Source organism: Chiloscyllium plagiosum, chromosome 13, assembly GCF_004010195.1.
Source record: "Chiloscyllium plagiosum isolate BGI_BamShark_2017 chromosome 13, ASM401019v2, whole genome shotgun sequence".
Classification (NCBI taxonomy): Eukaryota; Metazoa; Chordata; class Chondrichthyes; order Orectolobiformes; family Hemiscylliidae; genus Chiloscyllium; species Chiloscyllium plagiosum.
In genome coordinates, this window is record NC_057722.1 from 67,130,581 (window position 1) to 67,154,921 (window position 24,341).

The window sequence follows — 24,341 nt, forward strand, 5'->3', positions numbered from 1 at the left end:
GTGATGATGGTTGTGTGAAAAAAAGAGTGATAAATGTACTGATATGCAAATTAGTGGATTCCGGTTCTGCCTCCAGTTTTTGGTCCACTTACAGACAATGGAGGAAAACTGTCCCGCTGTATAAGTTCATCCCTGATGGGTAAGTGACTGAATCATTGTCCCCTGCTGTAAGGCAATGCTTAAAGCACCGAATCTAATTGGGGAGGCTATGAACAGAGTCGAAGAGTGTTGCTAGAAAAGCTGTCAGGCAGCATCCAAGGAGCAGGAGAGTCGACGTTTTGAGCATCAAGAATCACGGTGTCACGGTATAAACAGGGTGCAATTTGTCAGTGGATTTATAATCTAAAGGTCCCACTGGTTGATGGTCTCAAATCACACAGCAGCAGATGAGGGATTTGGATTCAATGAATAAATCTTGAATTATAAAGCTAGTCTCAGCAATGGTGCCCTTGACAATTATTGTCAATTGTTGTAAAAACTTATCTGTTCCTAATGTCTTCACATAGAATTAATCTGCCATCCTAATCTGGTCGGGCCTACATGCGACCACCTTCTGACCCATATCAAAATGTGGTTGACTCTTATCTGCCCTCTGAAATGGCCCTAGGAAGTCACTCGGCTCAAAGGCATTTAGGGATGGGCAACAAAGACTGAGATAAGGAGGAATTTCTTCTCTCAGAGGGTTGTGAGTCTTTGGAACCTCTTGCCACACACAGTGAGCTGTGCAGGGCAAAGTCCTTGCATACACTTAAGGCTGAGATCGATTGATTCTTAATCAGTCAGGGAATCAAGGATTACAGGGACAGGCAGGAAAGTGGACACGAGGAATGTCGGATTAACCATGATCCTATTGGATGGTGGAGTAGGATCATGGGGCCTCCTCCTGTTCCTATTTCTTATGGATTAAATGATAGCTTTGCCAGCAATACCTACATCCCAAAGCAGGAAGGAAAAAGCAACTTGACCTTTCAGTGTCATTTCGGTAACAAGTAAACTTGGACCATATGTTTCTTGGGGATGTTGTTATGCACCACCCGAGAGATTCCAGGGGTCATTAGTTACCAATGCGAATGGGGACATCTTAGCTGCTAAAGCTCTGTTGGAATTTTATTTATTGTGATATTGAATGCTATAAATCATTTATTATCAAAAGCACTGAAACTTTTACTACTTTGTTGCCCCTTGTATAAATTGACAATGATTAACCTTAATGCAGTGGCAGTACCAGTCTGTAACATGTCACTAGGTATCGGTGCTCTCTATTTCGAATTACACCTCATTGTTCTTGCATCATGTTCGTATCAGCTAATTAAAGGTGTATTTCAAAACAAATTTCAAGATCTGGGTGTGCAGTAAGATTGTAGGTTAACCTTCCTGTTGACAGCAGTCCAGGACAGACTGAAGGAGCTTGGTTCTTCATTCCTGCAGACTGTAAGAGCTCTGGATGAAGCACTCCCACCCAATTCTGTTTGTGCGTGAGAGTCATGCATTTTATTCAAACTGCTTAAGAGAAACAGCGTGTGTAAAGCTGGTTGGTGTGGGGATGGGATCATTCTCAGTCAGCTATAATCATGCGTTACAGTTAGGGAGAGCTAGCATTACTGTCTATTCACATAAAAGCAAAATACTGTGGATTCTGGAAGTCTGAAACAGACACAACAATTGCTGGAGAAACTCAGCAGGTCTGGTGGCATCCGTGGACAGAGAGAAACAGAGTTAATGTTTTGAGTCCAGAGTGACTCAAGAAGGGTTAACTCTGTTTTTCACTCCCCAGAAATGCTGCCTGACCTGCTGAGTCCATTTTGAGTCCAGTATGACTCTCCTTCAGTAAATACAAAGTGAGCCGTCCCTGTTAAGAATTGAATTGAATTTATTGTCACGTGTACCGAGACACAGTGAAAAGCTTTGTCTTGCGAGCAATACAGGCAGATCACATAGTTAAGTAGCATAGATAGTCAAATAATAGGTATACAGCGGCAAAAATAAAAGCAGAGGTCCTGGCGAATGTTAAGAGTTTGTGAGTCCATTCAGTATTCTACCAACAGTAGGGTAGAAACTGTTTCGAAACCAGCTAGTACATGTGTTCAGGCTTCTGTACCTTCTCCCCGATGGTAGAATATGTAGAAAAACATTGCCAGGGTGGGATGGATCTTTGAGGATGCTGGTGGCCTTTCCTTGACAGCGGGGCTAGTAGATGGATTCTATAGATGGGAGTTTGGCCTTTGTGATTGTCCGGGCCGAGTTCACCACTCGGTTAAGGGAACCCTTTGTTCCAGGTATTAGTTTGATAAGCCTTCTCTGAACTGATCCCAACATGTTTACATTTTTCCTTCAATAGGGAAAGCTGCCAGGTTGTTGTAAGGACCTGTCTGGCTCACTACCATTTCATGGAGAATGCAACATGCTATCCTAATCCAGTCTGACCTTCAGGCCCCAGCAATGTAGATGCATTCTCAAACGGCCTAGCACTCACCTGTATGAAACCACATTCAAAAAGCATGATAAGAATAAAGTTTGATGAACCCCCCAATTGCCCAAATTACATGCCCCAACGTATTGACCATGATAGAGGCACGAATCAATTCTGTAAATGTCTACCAGGTGTGTCTAATGGTGTGTTTAACCTGAGTGTCACCACATCTCAAGTGAGGGGCAGGGTTGAGAAGGCAGAAGCCTCTCGGGTAGTCAAGTACAGGGAGTTGAACCCACCCATCTCCCTTCAATTGGAGGCCAACACTCCTCATGCTTTCCTAATTGTTTGCTGTATCTCAGAAATCAGTCAGCTGGATGGTTGGCTTGCAATACAGAACGCCAAAGTCCACAAAGAAGTCATGAACTAGAATCTTGACAGTGTAGGATCAGGCCAATCGGCCCATTGAATCCACACTGGCCCTCTGAAGAGCATCCCACCCAGATCCAAACCTCCTACCCTATCCCTGTAACCCGGCATTTCCCATGACCAATCCACTTAACCTGCACATCTTTGGACTGTGGGAGGAAACCAGAGCACCCAGAGGAAACCTACACAGAAACGAGGAGAAGGTGCAAACTCCACTCACATAGTCACCCCTGAGTGGGAACCTGGGCCCCTGGTGCTGCGTGCAACAGCACTAACTGCAACAGCGGTTAGTACTGCAGCCTCACAGCTCCAGGGACCAAGGTTCGATTCCAGCCTCGGGCAACTGTCTGTGTGGAGTTTGCACATTCTCCCCATGTCTGCGTGGGTTTCCTCCAGGTGCTCCGGTTTCCTCCCACAGTCCAAAGGCATGTAGGTTAGGTGGATTGGCCGTGCTAAGTTGCCCCGCAGTGTAAGGGGCGTTAGTTAGAGGGAAATGGGTCTGGATGGGTTACTCTTCAGAGGGTTAGTGTGCACTTGTTGTTCCAAATGGCCTGTTTGCATACTGTAGGGAATCTAGTCTAACCACTGAACCACCAAGCCACACTGATCAATTAATAAAATTGTTAATCACCTTCATTTCCGAGGCTCACTTTGTTCCAGTCTTAATATCTGAGCAGGATTTCAAAGATCAATTATATGCTAAGGATTAGTCCACAGAAGCATTTTGGGTTTACAAAAGAATAGTAACGAAGACAGAGGATGGTTACTGCACATTTGAACAGAGTATATCTCAGGAGCTTGGTGGGGTCTCAGTGTTTGGAATTGTCTTGCGCAGAAAGAAGTGGAGCCTGGCCTATTGAATAAATTCAAGGCTGAGATAGTCAGATTTTTGTCGAGAGTGAGGTGCTGGAAAGGCATGCAAGGAGCAGGAGGATCGACGTTTTGGGCAAAAGCCCTTCATCAGTCCTCACTAGTCAGATTTTTGTCTATCGGAGTCAAAAGCTACGGAGCCCGGGTAGAAAAGTGGAGTCAAACTCAAAATTTAATGTGCCATGACCTTATTGAACAGCAGAGCAGATCCAATGGGCCAAATTGCCCACTCCCACTCCTGTTACTCCATGTTGAGGAATAGACACTTCTCCTATGGTTTATTGCTACATAATTTCTATGAGTGGCATGTAAGCCAGAAGTTGGGTAGAATTGTAACTGTAGAACAAAATTGTGGCAAGATTGATATCCTTCCCATTCAATAAAGCTACATTCTGTATTGGATCCTCTTATGCTGTAGCATATTGTTGAAGTATGTATGCATTGTGTCTCTCATGAAGGAACTGGCTCAGTCTGGCAAAAGAGGGTTCTATGAGGGAAGGATAGCAAAAGCCATCGTTGAAACCATTCAGCGGAATGGTGGAGTTATGAGTCTCAGTGATCTAAAGGAGCACACCAGCACAGAGGTTACACCAATCTTCACAGACTATAAAGTAAGTGTCTTGATTTATGTTTCCTGCAATGACTGTTGAGTAACAATCAAATTGAAGAATGAGTATGGAAAATTTCTATTGTGAAAAATGCCCAGTCAGATATAGCACAGACCAGATGGAGAGGGAACAAGTCAGCAGCTAATACTGGAAGCTGTTAGTCAACTAGTATCCATGCAGAAAGAAATAGGGTCAACTTGAATGACACAGGAAAATGGAAAATAGGAGTGGAAGAAGACCTTCCATTATTCTTCCACCATTCAATTATGATTGATCTTCCCGAATCAAACTTTCCCACCTGCTCCCCATATTCCTTAATTCCCCAAGAAACAAAAAAATCTGCCTATTGCATCCTTAACTGTATTTAACTATGGAACATCCATAATCATTTAGGATAGACGATTCCAAAGATTTACAATTCTTTGATTGAGGAAATTTTTCCTCATTTCAGTCCTAAATGATCAGCCTTTTATAATGAATCTGGTTCTAGATTTCACAGCCAGGGAAACAACATCTCAGACCTACATTTCCAAACATCTTTCTAATCTTAAGAGTTTCCAAGAGATCACATTTCAAGTATCTAAGCTCCATAGAATATGGATCCAATTCACTCAGCCTCATATCATGGGACAACCCTCTCATCCCAAAAACTAGTCTCATGAGTAATTATGGTACCACCTCCAATTTGAGTATGTCCTTATTTAAATGTGTGGCCCAAAACTGCACACAGTATTCAAGATTTGTTCTTCCTACATTGTGTAATTACACAGTTCCCTTGCAATAAAGGTCAATGTGCCACTCCCTTACCTACTGTCTTTTACCTGCTTGTTAACTCTTTGTGTTCTATCTACGAGTACTCCCTTAATCTAATAAAGGTGTTAGCTAATACTTTTCTCATACCCATGTAGCTGGCTTTGTTGATGTTTAGTTGTCTTGTTAGTGATTGCAGAATGTCATCTTCAAAGTTAATGTGGAATTCAGTTTTATTATGATCACTGTTTCCCAATGGAACCTTTATCATGATGTTACTAGTCAACCCTGCTTCATTGCACAATGCCAAGTCTAAAATACCTTTTTTTTTCTGCAAAATGTCCAGTCAATGAGTAGTTCTCAGAGTGACTGTGTAAGTATGTTTTGATGCATGTCTCTAGAATTTTCTACTATTATGATAAAATTGAGGTGGCTCAGTGGCTCAGTGGTTAGCACTGCTGCCTCACAATGCAAGGGACCCAGGTTTGATTCCACTCTTGACTGACTGTGTGGAGTTTGCACATTCTCCCCCTGTCTCTGGGTGCTCCAGTTTCCTTCCACAGCCCAAAGATGTGCAGGTTAGATGGATTGGCCATGCTAAATTGCCCATTGTGTCCAGGGATGTGCAGGCTAGGTGGATTATGCATGGTTACAGGGATAGGTTAGGGAATAGGTCTGGGTGGGAAGCTCTTCAAAGGGTTAGTGTGGATTTGTTGGGCTGGATGGCCTTCATTCACATTGTAGGGAGTGTGATGATCATGCTCCTTTAACAAAGCTATGCTGTCTTTGGCTTTTTTTTTCAGAGAGGTCATAAAAGCAACGATTCCAAAAAGTCTAGGTTTGAAGGGTTTTAGGGTCAGTTTGATTATAACTAACAGATACTGCCTCAGGCAAAAGGCTTTCAAGTTTATAAAAACATTTGTACAATGAAAGGGGGCATGGCCAGTTCTCCCAGCCCAGCTTACATCTGATTTGGTTTGGGTTTTAGCAGTCTAGTTGTTCACTGAAAGCAGACAGTTTGTTTGTAGACTGCTGTTCCAAGAAACAGCTGCAGCGAAGAAGGGATTCCATTCTGCCATCTCTCTTTCTCGCTCTCTCCTTTAAGACCTTGTATTTGATTTTTCATTTTGTGCCAAGGAATATTTGTGGGGACTGGTGCAAGTATTTGGAACAGCATCATTAAATTAAGTTTGTTTAGTTTTTGTGTAGATTAAGTTATTCTACATTCAGTTCTTTTTTGTTTGTGTTTGATTTGGTAATCTTACAAATGAATTCTGACTTGTTTGAAACTGAGTGGTTTGACCAGCTACATCCCTCCTGGAATATCCACTTACACCTGCTTAAAAGAACTAGCAATGTTAGGGCCTGGGCTACTTTCTTGAAATGTTTTGAGGAGGCTTGGCCTGGTCCATAATAGGATTCTATTCTATGAATTACAGGATCCACCATTTGTGTTTCAAATGCAGCAATATTCCCTTCCATTCCCCCGATTAATGTACCTAAACATTTTCATTGTATCAGAGAAATCAGGATTAACGGTTCAGGTCCAGTGACCCTTCCTCAGAACTCCCCAGTTTTGAGGATGGGTAATTGGACCCGGAACGTTAACCTTAATTTCTCTTCACAAATGCTGCCAGACCTGCTGAGCTTTTCCAGCAACCTTTGAGTTTGTTTCTGATTTACAGCATTCGCAGTTCTTTCGATTTTTATTTAGTTGTATCAGATTTGTTCAAAATGTTGCTTGAAAATGTGTGCATGAATTTGTCTAGTTAATAACACTGTACTGATACGTTTTGCAGGGAATGGCTACAGCGTGGTGTTTGTTGTTTTTTTTTAGATTAGATTACATTACAGTGTGGAAACAGGCCCTTCGGCCCAACAAGTCCACACCGACCCGCCGAAGCGCAACCCACCCGTACCCCTACATTTACCCCTTACCTAACACTACGGGCAATTTATCATGGCCAATTCACCTGACCTGCACATCTTTGGACTGTGGGAGGAAACCGGAGCACCCGGAGGAAACCCACGCAGACACGGGGAGAACGTGCAAACTCCACACAGTCAGTCGCTTGAGGCGGGAATTGAACCCGGGTCTCCAGCGCTGTGAGGCAGCAGTGCTAACCACTGTGCCACCGTGCCGCCCACAAACTTATGGTTTGTATTTAAAAGACTATGTCTATATTTATGAATTAATAACACAAACAAGTTTATTTCGACTGCTTATCAGCTTTAGGAAGAATTGATGAATAGTGTAAATTCTATGTTTAATAGTGACTGCAAGATAAGTTGATCTGCAATGGTATTAGAGTCAAGAGTACATGTAATCAAATAGTATTGTGGGAGATAACTAAACCTCGTGCTGCAGAGGTCATACATGCTTTGTTCTGAATGTTATATTTCCATTTGAAATTCCTGTGTTTACAGTTATAGTGCAAACTGCTTTTGTAAACTTATGATGACGCCTTCTCGAGATGATGCTTGAATTGGTAGAAGGAGGAAATCACACTGTGATCTGTTTACCAAGGTGCTTTCCATTGTAAATGTGGACCTAGTAATAAAACTGTTATCAGCAAACCCAAACAAGCAGACAAAACACACCCAGAAACCCTAGCCACTCTCCCCTACATCAAAGACATCTCGGAAATGACTGCCAGACTACTCAGACCCCTTGGCATCATGGTAGCCCACAAACCCAGCAACACACTAAAACAGCAGCTAATGAACTTGAAAGACCCCATACAGACAACACGCAAAACTAATGTCATTTACAAAATACCTTGCAAGAAATATAACAAGCAGTACATTGAACAAACAGGCAGAACATTAGCCACCAGGGTACATAAACATCAACAAGCCACAAAAAGGCATGACCCTCTCTCACTAGTATCCCTACATATAGATAAGGAAGGACACCACTTTGACTGGGATAACACATCATCCTAGGACAAACCAAACAAAGACACATGCGAGAATTCCTAGAAGCATGGCATTCCAACCGGAACTCTATCAACAGACACATCGACTTGGACGTCATTTACTACCCTCTGAGAAAAAGAACAAGAAATGACATCACAAACCTAAGGAAATCTAAACACATAAATAGAAAGTGAGTCACTAACACCAGAGCTTCACTGGAAGCTCACTGATGATGTTACCTAGTATGGTGACGAAATGTCTGAAAATGAACCTTCCTGTTCAGCGAGCAAACTTACATCCAGAACCTTAACCTGAGCTACATATCTTCTCAAAACTCGTTTACGGCAAGTACACATAGGAATTAATGTTAAAATCAGGAAATTAAATGTAAATACGTACCTGTCCATAAGAGACATGGTGATTATATTTCCTAAAGTATGGAAACAGGCACTTCGGCCCAACAAGTCAACACCAACCCTCTGAAGAGTAACCCACCCAGACCTATTTCCCTCTGACTAATGCACCGAACACTGTGGGCAATTTAGCATGCCCAATTCTCCTGACCTGTACATCTTTAAACTGTGGGAGGAAATCAGAGCACCCGGAGTACAATGTTAAATATCACACAACACCAGGTTATAGTCCAATAGGTTTATTTAGAAGCACTAGCTTTCGGAGCACTGCTCTTTCATTAGGTAGGTGTTGGCATAGAGTACAAAGACAAGGAAATTATGAAAAATCTTTAGAAAAAAACCTAAATTTCAACAAAGTCAGAAGTCACACGACACCAGGTTGTAGTCGTACAGGTTTATTTGAAATCACAAGCTTTCGGAGCACTGCTCCTTTATCTGGTGAAGAGTCACCTCACCTGGTAGCACTCTGAAAGCTAGTGCTCCCAAATAAATCTGTTGGACTATAACCTGGTGTTGTGTGATGTCTGACTTTGTCTACCCCAGTCCAACACCGGCATCTCCACATCAAATAAACCTCAAGTAGGTTGATAATTTCCCGTTATCGGACTTTAGGAAGGATGTTAAGGTTTTTAGGAAGACTGCTGAAGTGTTTTATGAGAATTATACCATGGTTGAGGGACACGAGAAATGAGAGAAACTGGAGGAACTGGGTTTGTTCTCCTCAGAGTAAAGAAGGTTAGGGGGAGATTTTCAGAATTATGAAGGGCTTTGTGACACCAAATAAGACAAAATCATTTCCAGTGGGATAAAGGTTAGTAAACACAGAGCACATATTTAAAGCAATTGACAAAAGAATGTTGTGGAGGAGCTAGTGTTGGACTGGGGTGGACAAAGTTAAAAATCATACAACACCAGGTTATAGTCCAACAGGTTTATTTGGAAGCATTAGCTTTCCGAGCGCTGCTCCTTCACACCTACCTGATGAAGGCACTTCAACGGAAAATAAAAGTCAAGGGTGTGGGGAAAGAGTGGGCAAGTGAGAGGAATTAAATAGCTTTACCAAATATCATGGATATAATGGGCCAAGTGGCCTCCCTTTTGTGCTGTATTATTCAATAAACCTATTGATTTTTGAAAAATAGTGTTACTTCGCAGGGTTCAAAAACTGCGATGTTATGGTGAATTGGTCTTTTTGCCCGAAACGTCGATTTCGTTGCTCCTTGGATGCTGCCTGAACTGCTGTGCTCTTCCAGCACCACTAATCCAGAATCTGGTTTCCAGCATCTACAGTCATTGTTTTTACCTCTAAAACTTTAGCAAGATCATTCTTTCAACACTTTGTAGGAAGATCTGTAGGCAACAGATGAAATGCAAAGGTAAACCTGGGTAAAACTGAGCTTTTTTATAAGAACTTTGTTGTGAAGGGGTGAAACTGTAAAAGTATGTGACAGTGTACATAGTCTGTTGACTCGCAAGGCTTTTCAATTACTTGAATTACAGAACAATACTGAGTTGCAAAAGATTGTTATTGTCTGCTTCCTCGTTGCTCCAACTTTAGAGTTTGAGGATCTGGGAGCTTCCTCCAAATGGACAGGGAATCACTGCTCTGATGGTCTTGAACATGCTGGAGAACTTTAACATCAAAGGTAGGAGATCCTTCTGAGAGAGAATGATGGATGACTTGATCTCTGCTAGATCTAATTCTTTTTGGGTGCATTTGGTCACAAAATCATGCTTAAAGTGTTCACCATGAATTATTATTCATTAATGAGACTGACATAGTACATAGTTGAGGACGTCATAATATAGGAGGGGTTGGGGTTTGGACGAAGTTACTACCTGAGAATGAAGTTGCAGCTCTTGTCAGATGTTGTGCAGACTAGGAGGTGCTAATTTATACTGCCTTCCCTTCCTGCCAGAGGGTAAGATGTAAAGCTGAGTGCCCATCTGCCCTGTATTATAGACATGAAGGATCCTACCATGCTAGTGCAAGCAAGATTGGAGGGCTTTCATTGTTGGCCTCTGAGCAATGTGACCAAATCAGATGAATTGCTTGCTGACTGTGGGATCTTGCTGTGTGTAAATTGGTTGCCGTGTTTCCAAAACACCACAATGAATGTCAGTTGGCTACTTTGTTACAAACTTAGAAATGCAACAACAATGTCACTGCCAGTATAGCCTTAGCTATTGGATAGACGCATCCATTTTGGGGAAGGATAAACTGGGTGGCAGAATCCAACCATGTCATCGGGTCCCTATCCCTATGGTTTGCTCGCACCAGCGTAGTACCAGGAAAATGTGGTTGATGTCAAGCAAGGAGGTCCAGCTGGGATTCGGAGCCAGAGGTTGTAGACATGAAGGGTCTTTTGAGAATGAGGCCGGCACTAACGAGCAACTTCATTCACTCTGTTTCCAGAAATGGACCACAACAGCGCTGATTACATTCATCTGCTGGCTGAGGCGGTGAAGCTCAGTTTCGCTGACAGTTTCCGGTTCTGTGCTGATCCTGCCAGGGTCCTGGTGCCTGTGGAAGAGCTGCTTGCTAAGAACTACAGTAAACAACGCTCAGAGCTCATCAACATGCAGAGGTGAGGCTGACAGACCAGTCCTTTTGCACTTGATCTCCCCCTTCAGCAGATATGCTGTTAGAATTCAATTGGTTATTAAATCCTGTTACTATTATTAAATAGCTATTTCTTCTTTTGTGGATTAGAATGGAGTATTTGTTTGTTCATTAAATAGTTTGCTGATTGCTTTGCTTTGGCTATGAAGCAAAGGGCCAGTTTATGAAGGGATTGCTGGTGTTCTAGTCTCACGTGTGGTGACCTAGAGGTAGATAGTTATTTTGGAATTCCACCACTGTTAATCCATGAGTAGTGTTCCAGATTGAATAGGGTGGGGTAAGAACTTGAGGTGTGGACCTGGCAAGCCAGCAATGTCCCGGTATGTAGTCTGCTTTCTTTTGGAATGTAAATACCAAAACGTCTGCGAATGCAGTAAATCAGAAACGAAAACGGAAGTTGCTGGAAAAGCTCAGCAGGTCTGGCAGCATCTATGCAGAGAAATCAGAGTTAACATTACGGGCCCGGTGACCCTTCCTCAGAACTCCGTTAATCCAAACGTTAACTCTGATTTCTCGCCACGATGTTGCCAGACCTGCTGAGCTTTTCCAGCAACTTTTCTTTTGGTCCTTTTGGAATGTACAGTAATCCCCCCAGGGTATACGTTTCAAGACCTGCTGTGGAAGCTCGAAACCACGGATAGGAGCGAACCCATTCATTTAAGTGAGAAATTTACCTTCCCAGCAGGTCCCACCCCGGTCCCTGGTTCTGGAATGTTCCCTGTAATATGTTCGGGCCACCATAAACCTCAGGTAACTGAAACCATGGGTAAGGATATGACGGTTGCCCTGTATTTGACTGAGGACTGAAAACACTCCCCGCAAATATAATTCAGAATCTCTCTAACACCAGCTCTCTCCAAGGACAAACCTTTAGCTCTATTCTGCTCAACCTATGTGGTAAAATAAAAGGAAAATACTGCGGATGCTAGAGATCTGAAACAAAAAAAACAGAAAATGTTGAAAAACCCCAGTACGTTTCTCTGTGGAGAGAGAAATCAAGTGAATGTTTTGAGTCTAATATGACTCTTCTTTGGAACTAGATGCAAAGTATACCTACTATATATTTGCTTGTTGTCGGTTTTCAGTTGCTTATCAATGGACTTTTTATATTTTAAACACTTGAAACAACCACTCCACCGCATCATGGTTCTAATAAAAAAACATTTTTATCTAGGCCTTTCTTTGTATCTTCCAGTTCTAAGAAAGGTCACTGAACGTTGACTCAGCTTTCTCTCCACAGAGGCGGAGGTGGTACTGCAGATGCTGGGGATTAGAGTCCAGATTAGAGTGGTGCTGGAAAAGCACAGCAGGTCAGACAACATCCGAGGAGCAGGAAAATTGACGTTTCGAGCAAAAGCCTTTCATCAGAAATGATGAAGGACTTTTGCCCAAAACTTCGATTTCCCTGCTCTCTGTTTCCCCAAAGGCTGCCAGGCCTACTGAGTTTCTGCAGCAGTTTCTGTTTTGCATTTACAATGTTGCCTGATTGTCCTTGCTATCATGTGCTAAATCTTGCAAAAGTTTAGTATCAGTCGTTACGTCTCAGTTTTTACGATCCGTGCCTCTTGAACTGAATGGAAGCTTTTCACTGTATTTTATTGTATCCTTATCGTAAAACATACATGATAGTGAAAATCTAAAAATCTCTTGGTTAAAAAAAACCCATCTAGATAAATCCACACTTACATAGGAACTTGCTTGCCCAGTTGTTTGTCACCCTTTCAAAAACGTGATAAGATTAGTCAGATACAACCTACCCTTCACAACTCAGATTAATGAAACCCTTTGGTCAGTTTGTAATTTTCAGATACTTTGTAGCCATCAGACAATAAATATTAGTCGTAACTAATATGCAAGATAGAAGCAGGAATAGCTACTTTTGAAGACCCACCCAGTTAAGATACTACTTTATTGTCTCAGCATGAATCGTATGATGTAGCAACCATTACGATGGCTGACTAGGAGCTGGGCTGTATATATTCTGGCCTGTGAGAAATTTGATGCCCTTGAATTGTAAATTGCGAATGCTAGTCTATTACATAAGTTGAAAGGGAGGGAGAAACAGGAAACAATAGAGTCATCAATTTAATATTATTCTGAAAGAGTCAATAGTCATTGGGATGGTCAGGATTATGAATTTGAGGTGTTAATCAATGATCTGATTGTGAGTTGGGATTCACGATGGTCTTATTACATAATTATGGATTTTCGATATAGAAACCAGTTGGGTAGTTTTATGAGAAATTAAATTATTAAACCTCTCAATAGCTAGTGGGAAAGAGATGAATGGATATGTAGGCAGATCATGGATTGATGTAAAAACAACAGGGTACATGGGTGATTATAACCCTCCCAATATTGATTGAAACTTCCTTACTCCTGCAGTCGGAGGTCGGACAGTAATTGTCAGGTGTATCAGGAGGGATTCTTGAAACAATATGTCGATTGCCCAACTTGGGAAAGGGCTGTACTAGACATTGTATTGGGGAATGGGCCTGGTTGGGTTCTTAAACTTTCAGTGGGGGAGCATTTTTGGAACAGTGATTCCATAGGTTTTAAGACAGTTATGAATGAGACTGGTCCTTGTGGGATAGTGCTAAATTGAGGGAAGGCTAATTACAACAGTATTAGGAAGTGGTGAAATTTGATTGGGGACAACTAAGGGTAGATGCAAATCTGACATGTGGGGATCATTAAAGGCCAGTGGGTCAGAGTCCAGGACCAACATGTTCCTGTGAAAGGTAAGGATGGCAAGGTTCAGGAATCCTGGATGACAAGAGACATTGAATGTTTAGTCAAAAAGGAAAAGGGCTATGTTTACAAAACTGAAATCAGACACGCCCTTAAAAATATAAAACAAGCAGAAAACGACTTAACCAGGGAATAGGAGGTCTAAAGGGGATTTTGAAATGTCATTGGCAAGTAGGATTAAGGAAAGTCCCAAGGCATTTTAAGTGTATATGGGGAGGGTAGCTGAGGAAATAGTAGCTCCACTTAAGGACACACCCACCACCTGGAACATCCTCCCTGCATCTACCCTGTCTAGTCCTGTAGTCTCAATGAGATCCTCCCCATTGATCTGAGCTCCAGTGAAAACAATCCTAACCCAGTCAATCCCTCCTCATACGTCAGTCCCACCATCCCCGGAATCCGCCTGGGCAACCTTCTCTGAACTCGCTCAAGAGCAAGAGCATCCTTCCTCAGGAAAGGAGACCAAAACTGCTCTCAGTAATCTGGATGTGAAGGATAGGAAGGTAGAAAAAGAGGAAGGCCTGGTGCTAATGATTAATTATGACATTAGCACAATAGAGAGGGATAACCTAACTTTAGAAAACTGGGAGGTAGGAGCAGTCTGAAGAGAGATGAGTAATGATAAAATCAAGAATGTACACATTCCTAGCAGTAACCGCATGGTAGGATGGAGCATAAAGGAAGAAAGACCAGGAGTTTGTCAGAAAGCTACAGTTGGAATCATTGGGGATTTTAATCCACATATTGACTAGAAAAATTAGAGAGAGTAATTGGGTCAGTCAGACTTGGGGCTGAGTGGCCTCTTCATGCTCCTCATTCATACACAAGTAAATTCTTCTATAATGCAGTGTGTTTTTGTGCAATTTTGCAGTATAGAAAAATTGCGCTTTAGAAACAATGCTTAAAGTGTTGACGATATAATCGCATTGCAGCCAACACACGTTTTAAAAGTTCACGCTTTAGAAATAGATTCCCCAATTCGTCAATCGCATTATACCAAATTCAGATTGACAAAACGCGCGTTATAGCAGAATGGCCTGTAATAGAAAGTTTCAAGACTGCCATTGAGAGATATTTGTTAAATAAGGGAGTCAGGGATGGCGAGCAAAGACAGTCAAATGAAGCTCCTGCAGAAATCACTGAACATGAAGGTATAGCTGAAATCCGTCTGCTCTTGCAACTCGCACAGTTCTGTCCCATTCAAAGGACAAGTCATTTATTTTGGGTTAAAATTAAGTCATAATTTAACACAATAACTTTATTTGCAGCCAAATTCATGTGCAATTCAGTATTTTGTAGAGTGACCGCTGAATGCTAATTGCTTACCTCAGTTAAAGGTACATGCATTTAAATTATTTGGATGGTTTAATATTCTTAGCTGTACCAATAATGAAGCCATTGAAGAGGTGTGTAGTGGTAATTATGTATTGATCCATTTGTATTTGCACAGAATATTACACTTTGGATTTGCTAGACGATTTAAATCAGTTGCTTTTTACGTCAATCAGCTTGTTCTTAGGTTATGTTTAATTCCAAGTTACTGTATGTGTTCTTATTTTCAGTTTGCTCATCATAGCTTTTAATGTATTTGAAAAAACGATGATATATTTTCACTTCAGAGCTGCTGATATGTGACTTTGTTTTTTTTCATCCTTTGCTTTCCCCCCTTCCCTTCTGTGCTTTGTTAGGGCAAACAGTAAGTCTATCCATGGCAACCCATCTGGAGCTGGTGGTGACACTGTTTACTTTACAGCTGTGGATGCAGAGGGAAGTGCCTGCTCTTTCATCAATAGCAACTCTGCCAACTTTGGCACTGGGCTCGTGCCAGAAGGCTGCGGCTTTGCCTTACAAGTAAGCAAATCAACAAACAAGTAACCACTCTGCACAGTCAGCCCTGCTCGAACGCCGTAGTTTCCATTCTCGTGCATCCCATGTTATAAGAAAATCGCGTAATAGCAGCACCATTTACACTAAGAGGGCCAGAGTTGCGTTATCACGCTTTAAAAGTTTGCGCTTTAGAGCAGTGGCCTCAATTCGTCAATCCCATTACAGCGAACTCGCATTAACAAAATACATGTTATAGCAGAACAACCTGTACACTGCAGTAGCCAGAGGCTATTCACTATTTGTAGAGTACTGCGTAGATGACATACAGGGAGCACATTCAAGCATTATTGTGGCTCATGGACATAAATAATCTATCCTTTAACAGTGAGGCCTAAGGACTCCCAGAGCACATCACTGGCTGTTAGTGATGATGCTTAAGTATTAGATCCTGAGAGTTTATAGCAAAGAAGCTGGCAATCCGACCCAACTGGTCAGTGCTGGGGTTTAATCTCCACACAGTCTATCTCTCATTCTGTTCCACAGGAACAGGGAGTAGGCCATTCAAGCCCTTGGACCTGTTCTATCATTCAATGAGATCATGAACTGTGGCCTAACTCTATAAACCTGCCTTTCGCCCATATCACTAAACTCCTTTGTTTAACAAAACCTTATTTATCTCAAATTTAAAATTAACCATTGATCCAGCATTTACCTGCCTCTTGTGGAGGAGAGTTCCAAACCTCTCCCACCCTTTGTGTGTGGAAATGCTTCCTAACATCTCTTCTGAATGGTCTACCTTAATTCTCAGACTATGCTTCTTAGTTCTAGAATTCCCCAAACAGTGGAAATAGTTTAGCTTTATCGACCCTGTCTTTCCCTGTTAATATCTTAAGACTTAGATCAGAACCCCGTTAACCTTCTAAATTCTAGAGAAAACAGGACTAATTTGTATAATCTCTCTTTATAACTTAACCCCTGAAGTCCACGTATTATTCTTGTAAATCTATTTCCTCCAGGGTCAGTATATCCTTCCTAAGGTATGGTGCCCAGATCTGCTCACAGTATTCCAAGTGGGGTCTAACCAGGGTTGTGTATAACTGTTAAGATTAGAGTGGTGCTGGAAAAGCAGAGCAGGTCAGACAGCATCCGTGGAGCAAGAAAATCAATGCTTCGGGCAAAGGTCCTTCATCAGGAATCCTCACTTTTGCCCGAAACGTTGATTCTCCTGCTCCTCGGATGCTGCGTGACCTGCTGTGCTTTTCCAGCACCACTCTAATCTTGACTCTAATCTCCAGCATTTGCAGTACTTACTTTCGCTTTTTGTATAACTGCAGCATAACTTCTGCATCCTTGTACTCCAGTCTTTTAGATATATAATCCAGCATTCCATTAGCCACCTTCATTGGTTTCTACACCTGTTTGTGGCATTTTAAAGATTGTCCATGTGTTTATCTAGCTTCCTCTTCAATGCATCTGTAATAGTCAGCTCAGTTGAACCATCTGATAATGAGTTCTGGACACACAGTTTCTTCTGAAATCCTTGTGGATTTTTTTTTAATTGAAGACCTCCCGTTTTAGCTCGAAAACTAGTACTGGAAGAAATAGCAGTTTGATATAAATCCATTACTTGTGCCCTAACGATTCTCCTAAATCCATGCCTTGTATTTTCTTCTCATTCTTCGAGAAATATTTAATCTAACCTGTTCAGATGTGTTATGACACACTTCTGAGGAGGTAGGACTAGATTAGATTAGGTTCCCTACAGTGTGGAAACAGGCCCTTCGGCCCAACCAGTCCACACCGACCCGCTGAAGAGTAACTCACCCAGACCCATTTCGTAACACTAAGGGCAATTTAGCATTTATTGTATCCGTTGCTCCCGATGCAGTCTACCTCTACATTGGGGAGACTGGGCGTCTCCTAGCAGAGCGCTTTAGGGAACATCTCCGGGACACCCGCACCATTCAACCACACCACCCTGTGGCCCAACATTTCAACTCCCCTTCCCACTCTGCCGAGGACATGGAGGTCCTGAGCCTTCTTCACCACCGCTCCCTCACAACCAGATGCCTGGAGGAAGAACACCTCATCTTTCGCCTCGGAACACTTCAACCCCAGGGCATCAATGTGGACTTCAACAGTTTCCTCATTTCCCCTTCCCCCACCTCACCCTAGTTCCAAATTTCCAGCTCTGCACTGTTCCCATGACTTGTCCTACCTGCTGTATTCCTCATGAAGGGCTTTTGCCCAAAACGTTGATTTTATTGCTCCTTGGATGCTGCCTGAACTGCTGTGCTTTTCCAGCACCACTCTATCTAGACAGTAATTTAGCACAGCCAATTCACTTAACCTGCACATCTTTGGACTGTGGGAGGAAACCGGAGCTCCCGGAGGAAACCCACGCAGACATGGGGAGAATGTGCAAACTCCACACAGACAGTCACCCAAGGCTGGAATCGAACCTGGGACTGTGGTGCTGAGAGGCAGCAGTGCTAACCACTGAGCCACCGTGCCGCCCTAGTCCAGGCCTCCTGACCCAGATGTAGGGTCACTACTACTGTGCTGCAGGAGTCCCTAAACAGGAGCCAGTGTCCTTTAGATATTTTCAAATTGACCTATTCAGATTTGTTGTTCAGACTTCCTGGTTCAGAGGCAGTGACACTACCACTGTGCCACAAGGGCCTGCTCACTCTCAATCTAAACCAAGGGAAGCATATACAAAGTAGTCATGATATGGAGGTGCCGGTGTTGGACTGAGGTGGACAAACTTAAAAATCACACAATACCAGGTTATAGTCCAACAGGTTTATTTGGAATTACTACTTTGGTTGGTAAAGTGTTGGAAAGGTTATATGAGATAGGATTTATAATCATCCAGAAAGGAATAAGTTGACCAGGGATAGTCAACATGGTTTTATGAAGGGTAGGCTGTGCCTCACAAACCGTATTGAATTCTTTGAGAAGGTGACCAAACAGGTGGATGAGGGTAAAGCAGTTGATGCGGTATATATGGCTTTCAGTGAGGTATTCAATAAGGTTCCCCATGGTAGGCTATTGCACAAAATATGGAGGCATGGGATTGAGGGTGACTTCGTGGTTTGGATCAGAAAGTGGCTAGCTGAAAGAAGACAGAGGGTAGTGATTGATGGGAAATGTTCATCCTGGAGTTAATTTACTAGTGGTGTACCACAAGGATCTGTTTTGGGTCCACTGCTGTTTGTAATTTTTATAAATGACCTGGATGAGGGCATAGAAGGATGGGTTAGTACATTTAAGGATGACACTAAGGTCAGTCATGATTTGGAGATGCTGGTGTTGGACTGGGGTGTACAAAGTTAAAAATCACACAACATCAGGTTATAGTCCAATAGGTTTATTTGGAAGCACTAGCTTTCGGAGCACTGCTCCTTCATCAGGTGATTGTGGATCAGGTGATTCTCCACAATCACCTGATGAAGCAGCAGCACTCCAAAAGCTAGTGCTTCCAAATAAACCTGTTGGACTGTAACCTGGTATTGTGTGATTTTTAACTAAGGTCAGTGGAGTTGGGGGTAGTGCCAAAGGATGTTGCAGGTTACAGAGGGACATAGATAAGCTGCAGAGTTGGGCTAAGAGATGGCAAATGGAGTTTATTGCGGAAAAGTGTGACGTGATTCACTTTGGAAGGAGCAACAGGAATAGAGAATAATGGGCTAATGATACAATTCTTGGCAGAGTAGATGAGCAGAGAGATCTCGGTGTCCATGTACATAGATCCCTGAAAGTTGCCACCAGGTTGATAGGGTTGTAAGAAGGCATATGGTGAGTTAGCTTTTATTAGTAGAAGGATTGAGTTTAGGAGCCACAAGGTCATGCTGCAGCTGTACAAAACTCTGGTGCGGCCGCACTTGGAGTATTGCTTACAGTTCTGGTCACCGCATTATAGGAAGGATGTTGAAGCTTTGGAAAGGGTTCAGAGGAGATTTTTTTAAAATTACCTACAGTGTGAAAACAGGCTGTTCGGCCCAACAGGTCCACACCGAACCTCTGAAGAGTAACCCACCCAGACTCATTTCCCTCTGACTGATGCACCTAATACTATGGATAATTTAGCGTGGCCAATTCACCTAATACGCACATCTTTGGATTGTGGGAGGAAACCGGAGCACCCTGAGGAAACCCAAGCAGACAGTCATCCCAGGCTGGACTCGAGCCTGGGACCCTGGTGCTGTGAGGCAGTAGTGCTAACCACTGATCCACTATTTATCTAGGATGGTGCCTGGTATGGAGGGAAGGTCTTATGAGGAAAGGCTGAGGGACTTGAGGCTGTTTTCTGTAGAGAGAAGAAGGTTGAGATGTAACTTAATTAAGACATATAAGATAATTAGAGGATAAGATACGGTGGACAGTGAGAGCCTTTTTCCTTAGGTGGTGATGTCTAGTACGAGGGGATGTTGCTTTAAATTGACAGGTGATAGATATAGGACAGATGTCAGAGAGTAGCAGGGGTGTAGAATGCACTGCCTGCAACAGTGGTAGACTCGCCAACTTTAAGGGCATTTAAATGGTCATTGGATAAACATATGGATGAAAATGGAATAGTGTAGGTTAGATGGGCTTCAGATTGGTCCCACAGGTCGGCACAACATCAAGGGCCGAAGGGCCTGTACTGCGCTGTAATGTTCTATGTTTTATATTCTTCTAGTTTTCTGAGCGCTGCTTGTTCGTCAGGTAGCTAGTGAGGCAGGATCATAGGACACAGAATTTATAGTAAAAGATCACAGTGTCATGCAACTGATATGATATGTTGAATAAACCTAGATTGCTGTTAAGTCTATGATCCTCTCCCACTAGCTAACTGATGAAGGAGCTGCACTCTGAAAGCTTGTACTTCCAAATAAACCTGTTGGACTGTAACCTGGTATTGTATGATTTTTAACTTTGACCAAGTATGTGAAGAGCAGACTGATTGAATGGCCTGATATCATGACTGGGAAGCTAACATTGAAGCTCTGGCTTGTAATATATTTAGGTGGCATGGTGGGTCAGTGGTTAGCACTGCTGTCTTACAGCACCAGGGACCCAGGTTCGATTCTAGCCTCAGGCTGCTGTCTGTGCGGAGTTTGCACATTCTCCCCGTGTCTGCGTGGATTTCCTCCCAGAGTCCAAAGATGTGAAGGTTAGGGTGGGTTGGCTGTGCTAAGTTACTCCACAGTATTCAAGGCTCTGCAGGCTAAATGGATTAGCTATGGGGAATGCAGGGGTCCAAGGTTTGGGTGGGATGATCTTCATAGAGCTGGTGTAGACTCAATGGTCCAAATTGCCTTTTCCCATGTTGTCAGGATTCTGTGATAATTATCCCTCAAGCAGCATCAGCAAAACAGATTATCTGTTCAATATCACATCACAGTTTGTGGAGCTTGTGTGAGCAAATTGGCTGTCATATTTCCTTCACTTAGTCACTTTCCTTCACTTTAAAGATGATTTCTTGACAGTAAGATGCTTTGAAAATCCACTGGTCATCAGAAATGATATATCATTGCAGTTTTGCATTTTGCTTGTTTCATTTTTAGTTTTCTTTTCATTCCTGGGACCCTAAAGTGATAAACTTTGTTATCTAATTTTCCTCCCTGCGCTGCACCTAAGTGTTATCTAATAGTTGCTCATGAATTACTCCTGTTTCGAAATAATTCTTCTGAATCTTTGCAGCAAAGCTGCAGTTTCTGAGCAGGAATTGGCAGAATACCAGGGTTATTTCGAGCAAGGGAGGGTTAATTCCCTTATCAATGTTTGGTTGGCTGGGAAATGGTTTTCAATCATGCACCTATAGTTCATCATCAGGTTCTGCTGCAAGTGTACAAGGTGTTGCTGAGGCTGCACCTGGAGTATTGTGTGCGGTTCTGATCTCCTCACTTGAGGAAGGATATACTGGCTTTGGAGGCAGTGCAGAGGAGGTTCACCAGATTACTTCCAGAGATGAGGGGGTCACCCTGTGAACAGTGATTGAGCAGCCTGGGACTGTCCACACTAGAACTTAGAAGAATGAGAGGGGATCATATAAAAACATAAAATTATGAAAGGGATAGATAAGATAGAGGCAGGCAAGTTGTTTCCATTCATGAGTGAGATTAGGATTAGGGGACGTAGCCTCAAGATTGAGAGCATTAGATGTAGGACAGAGACAACTGTTTCTCTCTCCGCACATGCTCCCAAACCTGCTCAGTTTCTCTGGTATTTTGTCTTTCCAGCATTTGCAGAATTTTACTTTGATCTTCTATTTAGTGTATGTCTGCCTATTTTGTTTGTCATTCACGAGATGTGAGCCTTGCTGGTCAGGCAGGTATTTAGTGCTTATTTTTAACTGCCCTTGAGAAGGTAGTGGTGATTGCCGTGTTATGGTTCATGGTCAGTATGTCAGTGTGCTCGCAGCATCATAGCATTTCACCTGAGGGTATAAGGATTTTGCATCCCATCTTACCTTGGAGCGCTTGAAGCATGATACCCAGTTGGAAGCATGCACCGCTGTTGTTAGCTACGAACATAATGTTAGCTCAGACACTTATGAGGCTGAGGAATGTGATGGTTGTACATCATCATTTATTGTAATAAATATCTGTTGTAGGATTCCAGCCTCTGGCAACTGTCTGTGTGGAGCTTGCACCTTCTCCCCGTGTCTGCGTGGGTTTCCTCCGGGTGCTCCGGTTTCCTCCCAATGTCCAAAGATATGCAGGTTATGTGGATTGGCCATGCTAAATTGCCCACAGTGTTCAGGGATGTGTAGGTTAGGTGCATTAGTCAGGGTGTAGGGGGAATAGCTCTGGGTAGGTTACTCTTCGGAGTGTCAGTATGGACTTGTTGGGCGGAAGGGCCTGTTTCCACACTGTAGGGATTCAGTGATTCTATGAGGAGGAACTGCTTTTCCGAGTGAGTAGCTAATCAATGGAATTCTCTGCCCAAGGAGGCAGTAGAGGCAGCTTCATTAAATATTTTCAATATACGGTTGGACAGACTTTTGCATGGGAGGGGAATTAAAAGTTATGGGGATAATGCAGGTAGGAGGAGCTGAGATGATGGATAGGTCAGCCATGATCTTAATGAATGACAGGACAGGCTGAACAGGCCAAATGGCCTACTCCTGCTTCTATTAAAACTGCAAACTGATCAGTCACTCCATTCTGTCTGTGATGGCTTATTTCTCGAAGCCTCTAAACCTGCTTTTCTATTATCCTGTGTCTCTGTATCTCCCTCAACTTAACCCACTTATCCAGCTTCCCCTCAAAAGAGGAGATCCATCTCTCACTAGACTAAACAGCGCCAATTAATGTTGTTACTGCTAACAGGATTGTGTTTCATTACTGCCAGGGTTAATTCTCACACGGCACCACTTGGATAAAGAGCCTGTATGGATTTCAGAATGGGAATAGATTTTGAAAATATAAATAGAGAGAATAGCTGCAGGAGTAGGCCATTCGGCCCTTCGAGCCTGCACCACCATTCAATACGATCATAGCTGATCACGCAATCTCAGTATCCCATTCCCATCCTCCTCCCTTGATCCCTTTAGCCACAAGGGCCATGTCTAGCTCCCCCTTGAACATATCTAAGAAACTGCCCCAACAGCTTCCTGTGGGAGAGAATTCCACAGGTTCGCAACTCTGAGTGAAGGAATTCTTCCTCATCTCAGGCATGAATGGTTTACCCTTTTTTCTTAGACTGTGACCCCTCGTTCCGGACTTCCCCAACATTGGGTACATTCCTCCCACATCTAGCCTGTCCAGTCCCATCAGGAGTTTATAGTTTCTATGAGATCCACCCTCATTCTTCTAAATTCCAGTGAGTACAAGCCCAGTTGATCCAGTCTTTCCTCACATGTCAGTCCTGCCATCCCAGGAATCAGTTTGGTGAACCTTTGCTGGACTCCCTCAGTAATGAGAATGTCCTTCCTCAGACTAGGAGACCAAAACTGCACACAGTACTCAAGGTGTGGCCTCACCAAGGCCCTGTATAACTGCAGCAAGACATCCCTACTCTGATAGGAGAAAGTGAGGACTGCAGATGCTGGAGATCATAGTCGAGAGTATGATGCTGGAAAAGCACAGCAGGTCAGGCAGCATCCGAGGAGCAGGAGAATCGATGTTTCCTGATGAAGGGCTTATGCCCGAAATGTAGATTCTCCTGCTCCTTGGATGTTGCCTGACCTGCTCTGCTTTTCCAGCACCACAATCCCTACTTTGATACTCAAATTCTCTCTGTATGAAGGCCAGCATGCCTTTAGTTCTTCTCCCCACCTGCTGCACCTGCGTGCCAACCTTCAGTGACTGTTCCACCATGACACCCAGGTCTTATTGGAGGAAGAGAGTGTAATATAGACAATAGACAATAGGTGCAGGAGGTGCCCTTCGAGCCTGCACCACCATTCAATATGATCATGGCTGATCATCCTTAATCAGTATCCTGTTCCTGCCTTATCTCCATAACCCTTGATTCCACTATCCTTGAGAGCTCTATCCAACTCTTTCTGAAATGAACCCAGAGACTGGGCCTTCACTGCCTTCTGGGGCAGAGCATTTCACACAGCCACCACTCTCTGGGTGAAGAAGTTTCTCCTCATCTCTGTCCTAAATGGTCTACCCCGTATTTTTAAGCTGTGTCCTCTGTTTCGGCACTCACCCCGCAGCGGAAACATGTTGCCTGCCGCCAGAGTGTCCAATCCTTTGATCATCTTATATGTCTCAACCAGATCCCCTCTCAGCCTTCTAAAC

At 43.0% G+C, this 24,341-nt stretch overlaps 1 protein-coding gene across 3 annotated transcripts in view; it reads left to right on the top strand.

The window, feature by feature from the left end:
* The window catches only part of LOC122556165 (glutathione hydrolase-like YwrD proenzyme), a 65,167-nt gene that overhangs the window by 21,257 nt on the left and 19,569 nt on the right, over window positions 1-24,341 (top strand). For all 3 annotated transcript variants that reach the window (XM_043702678.1, XM_043702679.1, XM_043702680.1), the window contains exons 6-9: window positions 4,168-4,320; window positions 9,958-10,045; window positions 10,816-10,987; window positions 15,462-15,624. In XM_043702678.1, coding sequence (XP_043558613.1) covers window positions 4,168-4,320; window positions 9,958-10,045; window positions 10,816-10,987; window positions 15,462-15,624 — 576 coding nt within the window. The remainder of the gene's footprint in view (window positions 1-4,167; window positions 4,321-9,957; window positions 10,046-10,815; window positions 10,988-15,461; window positions 15,625-24,341) is intronic.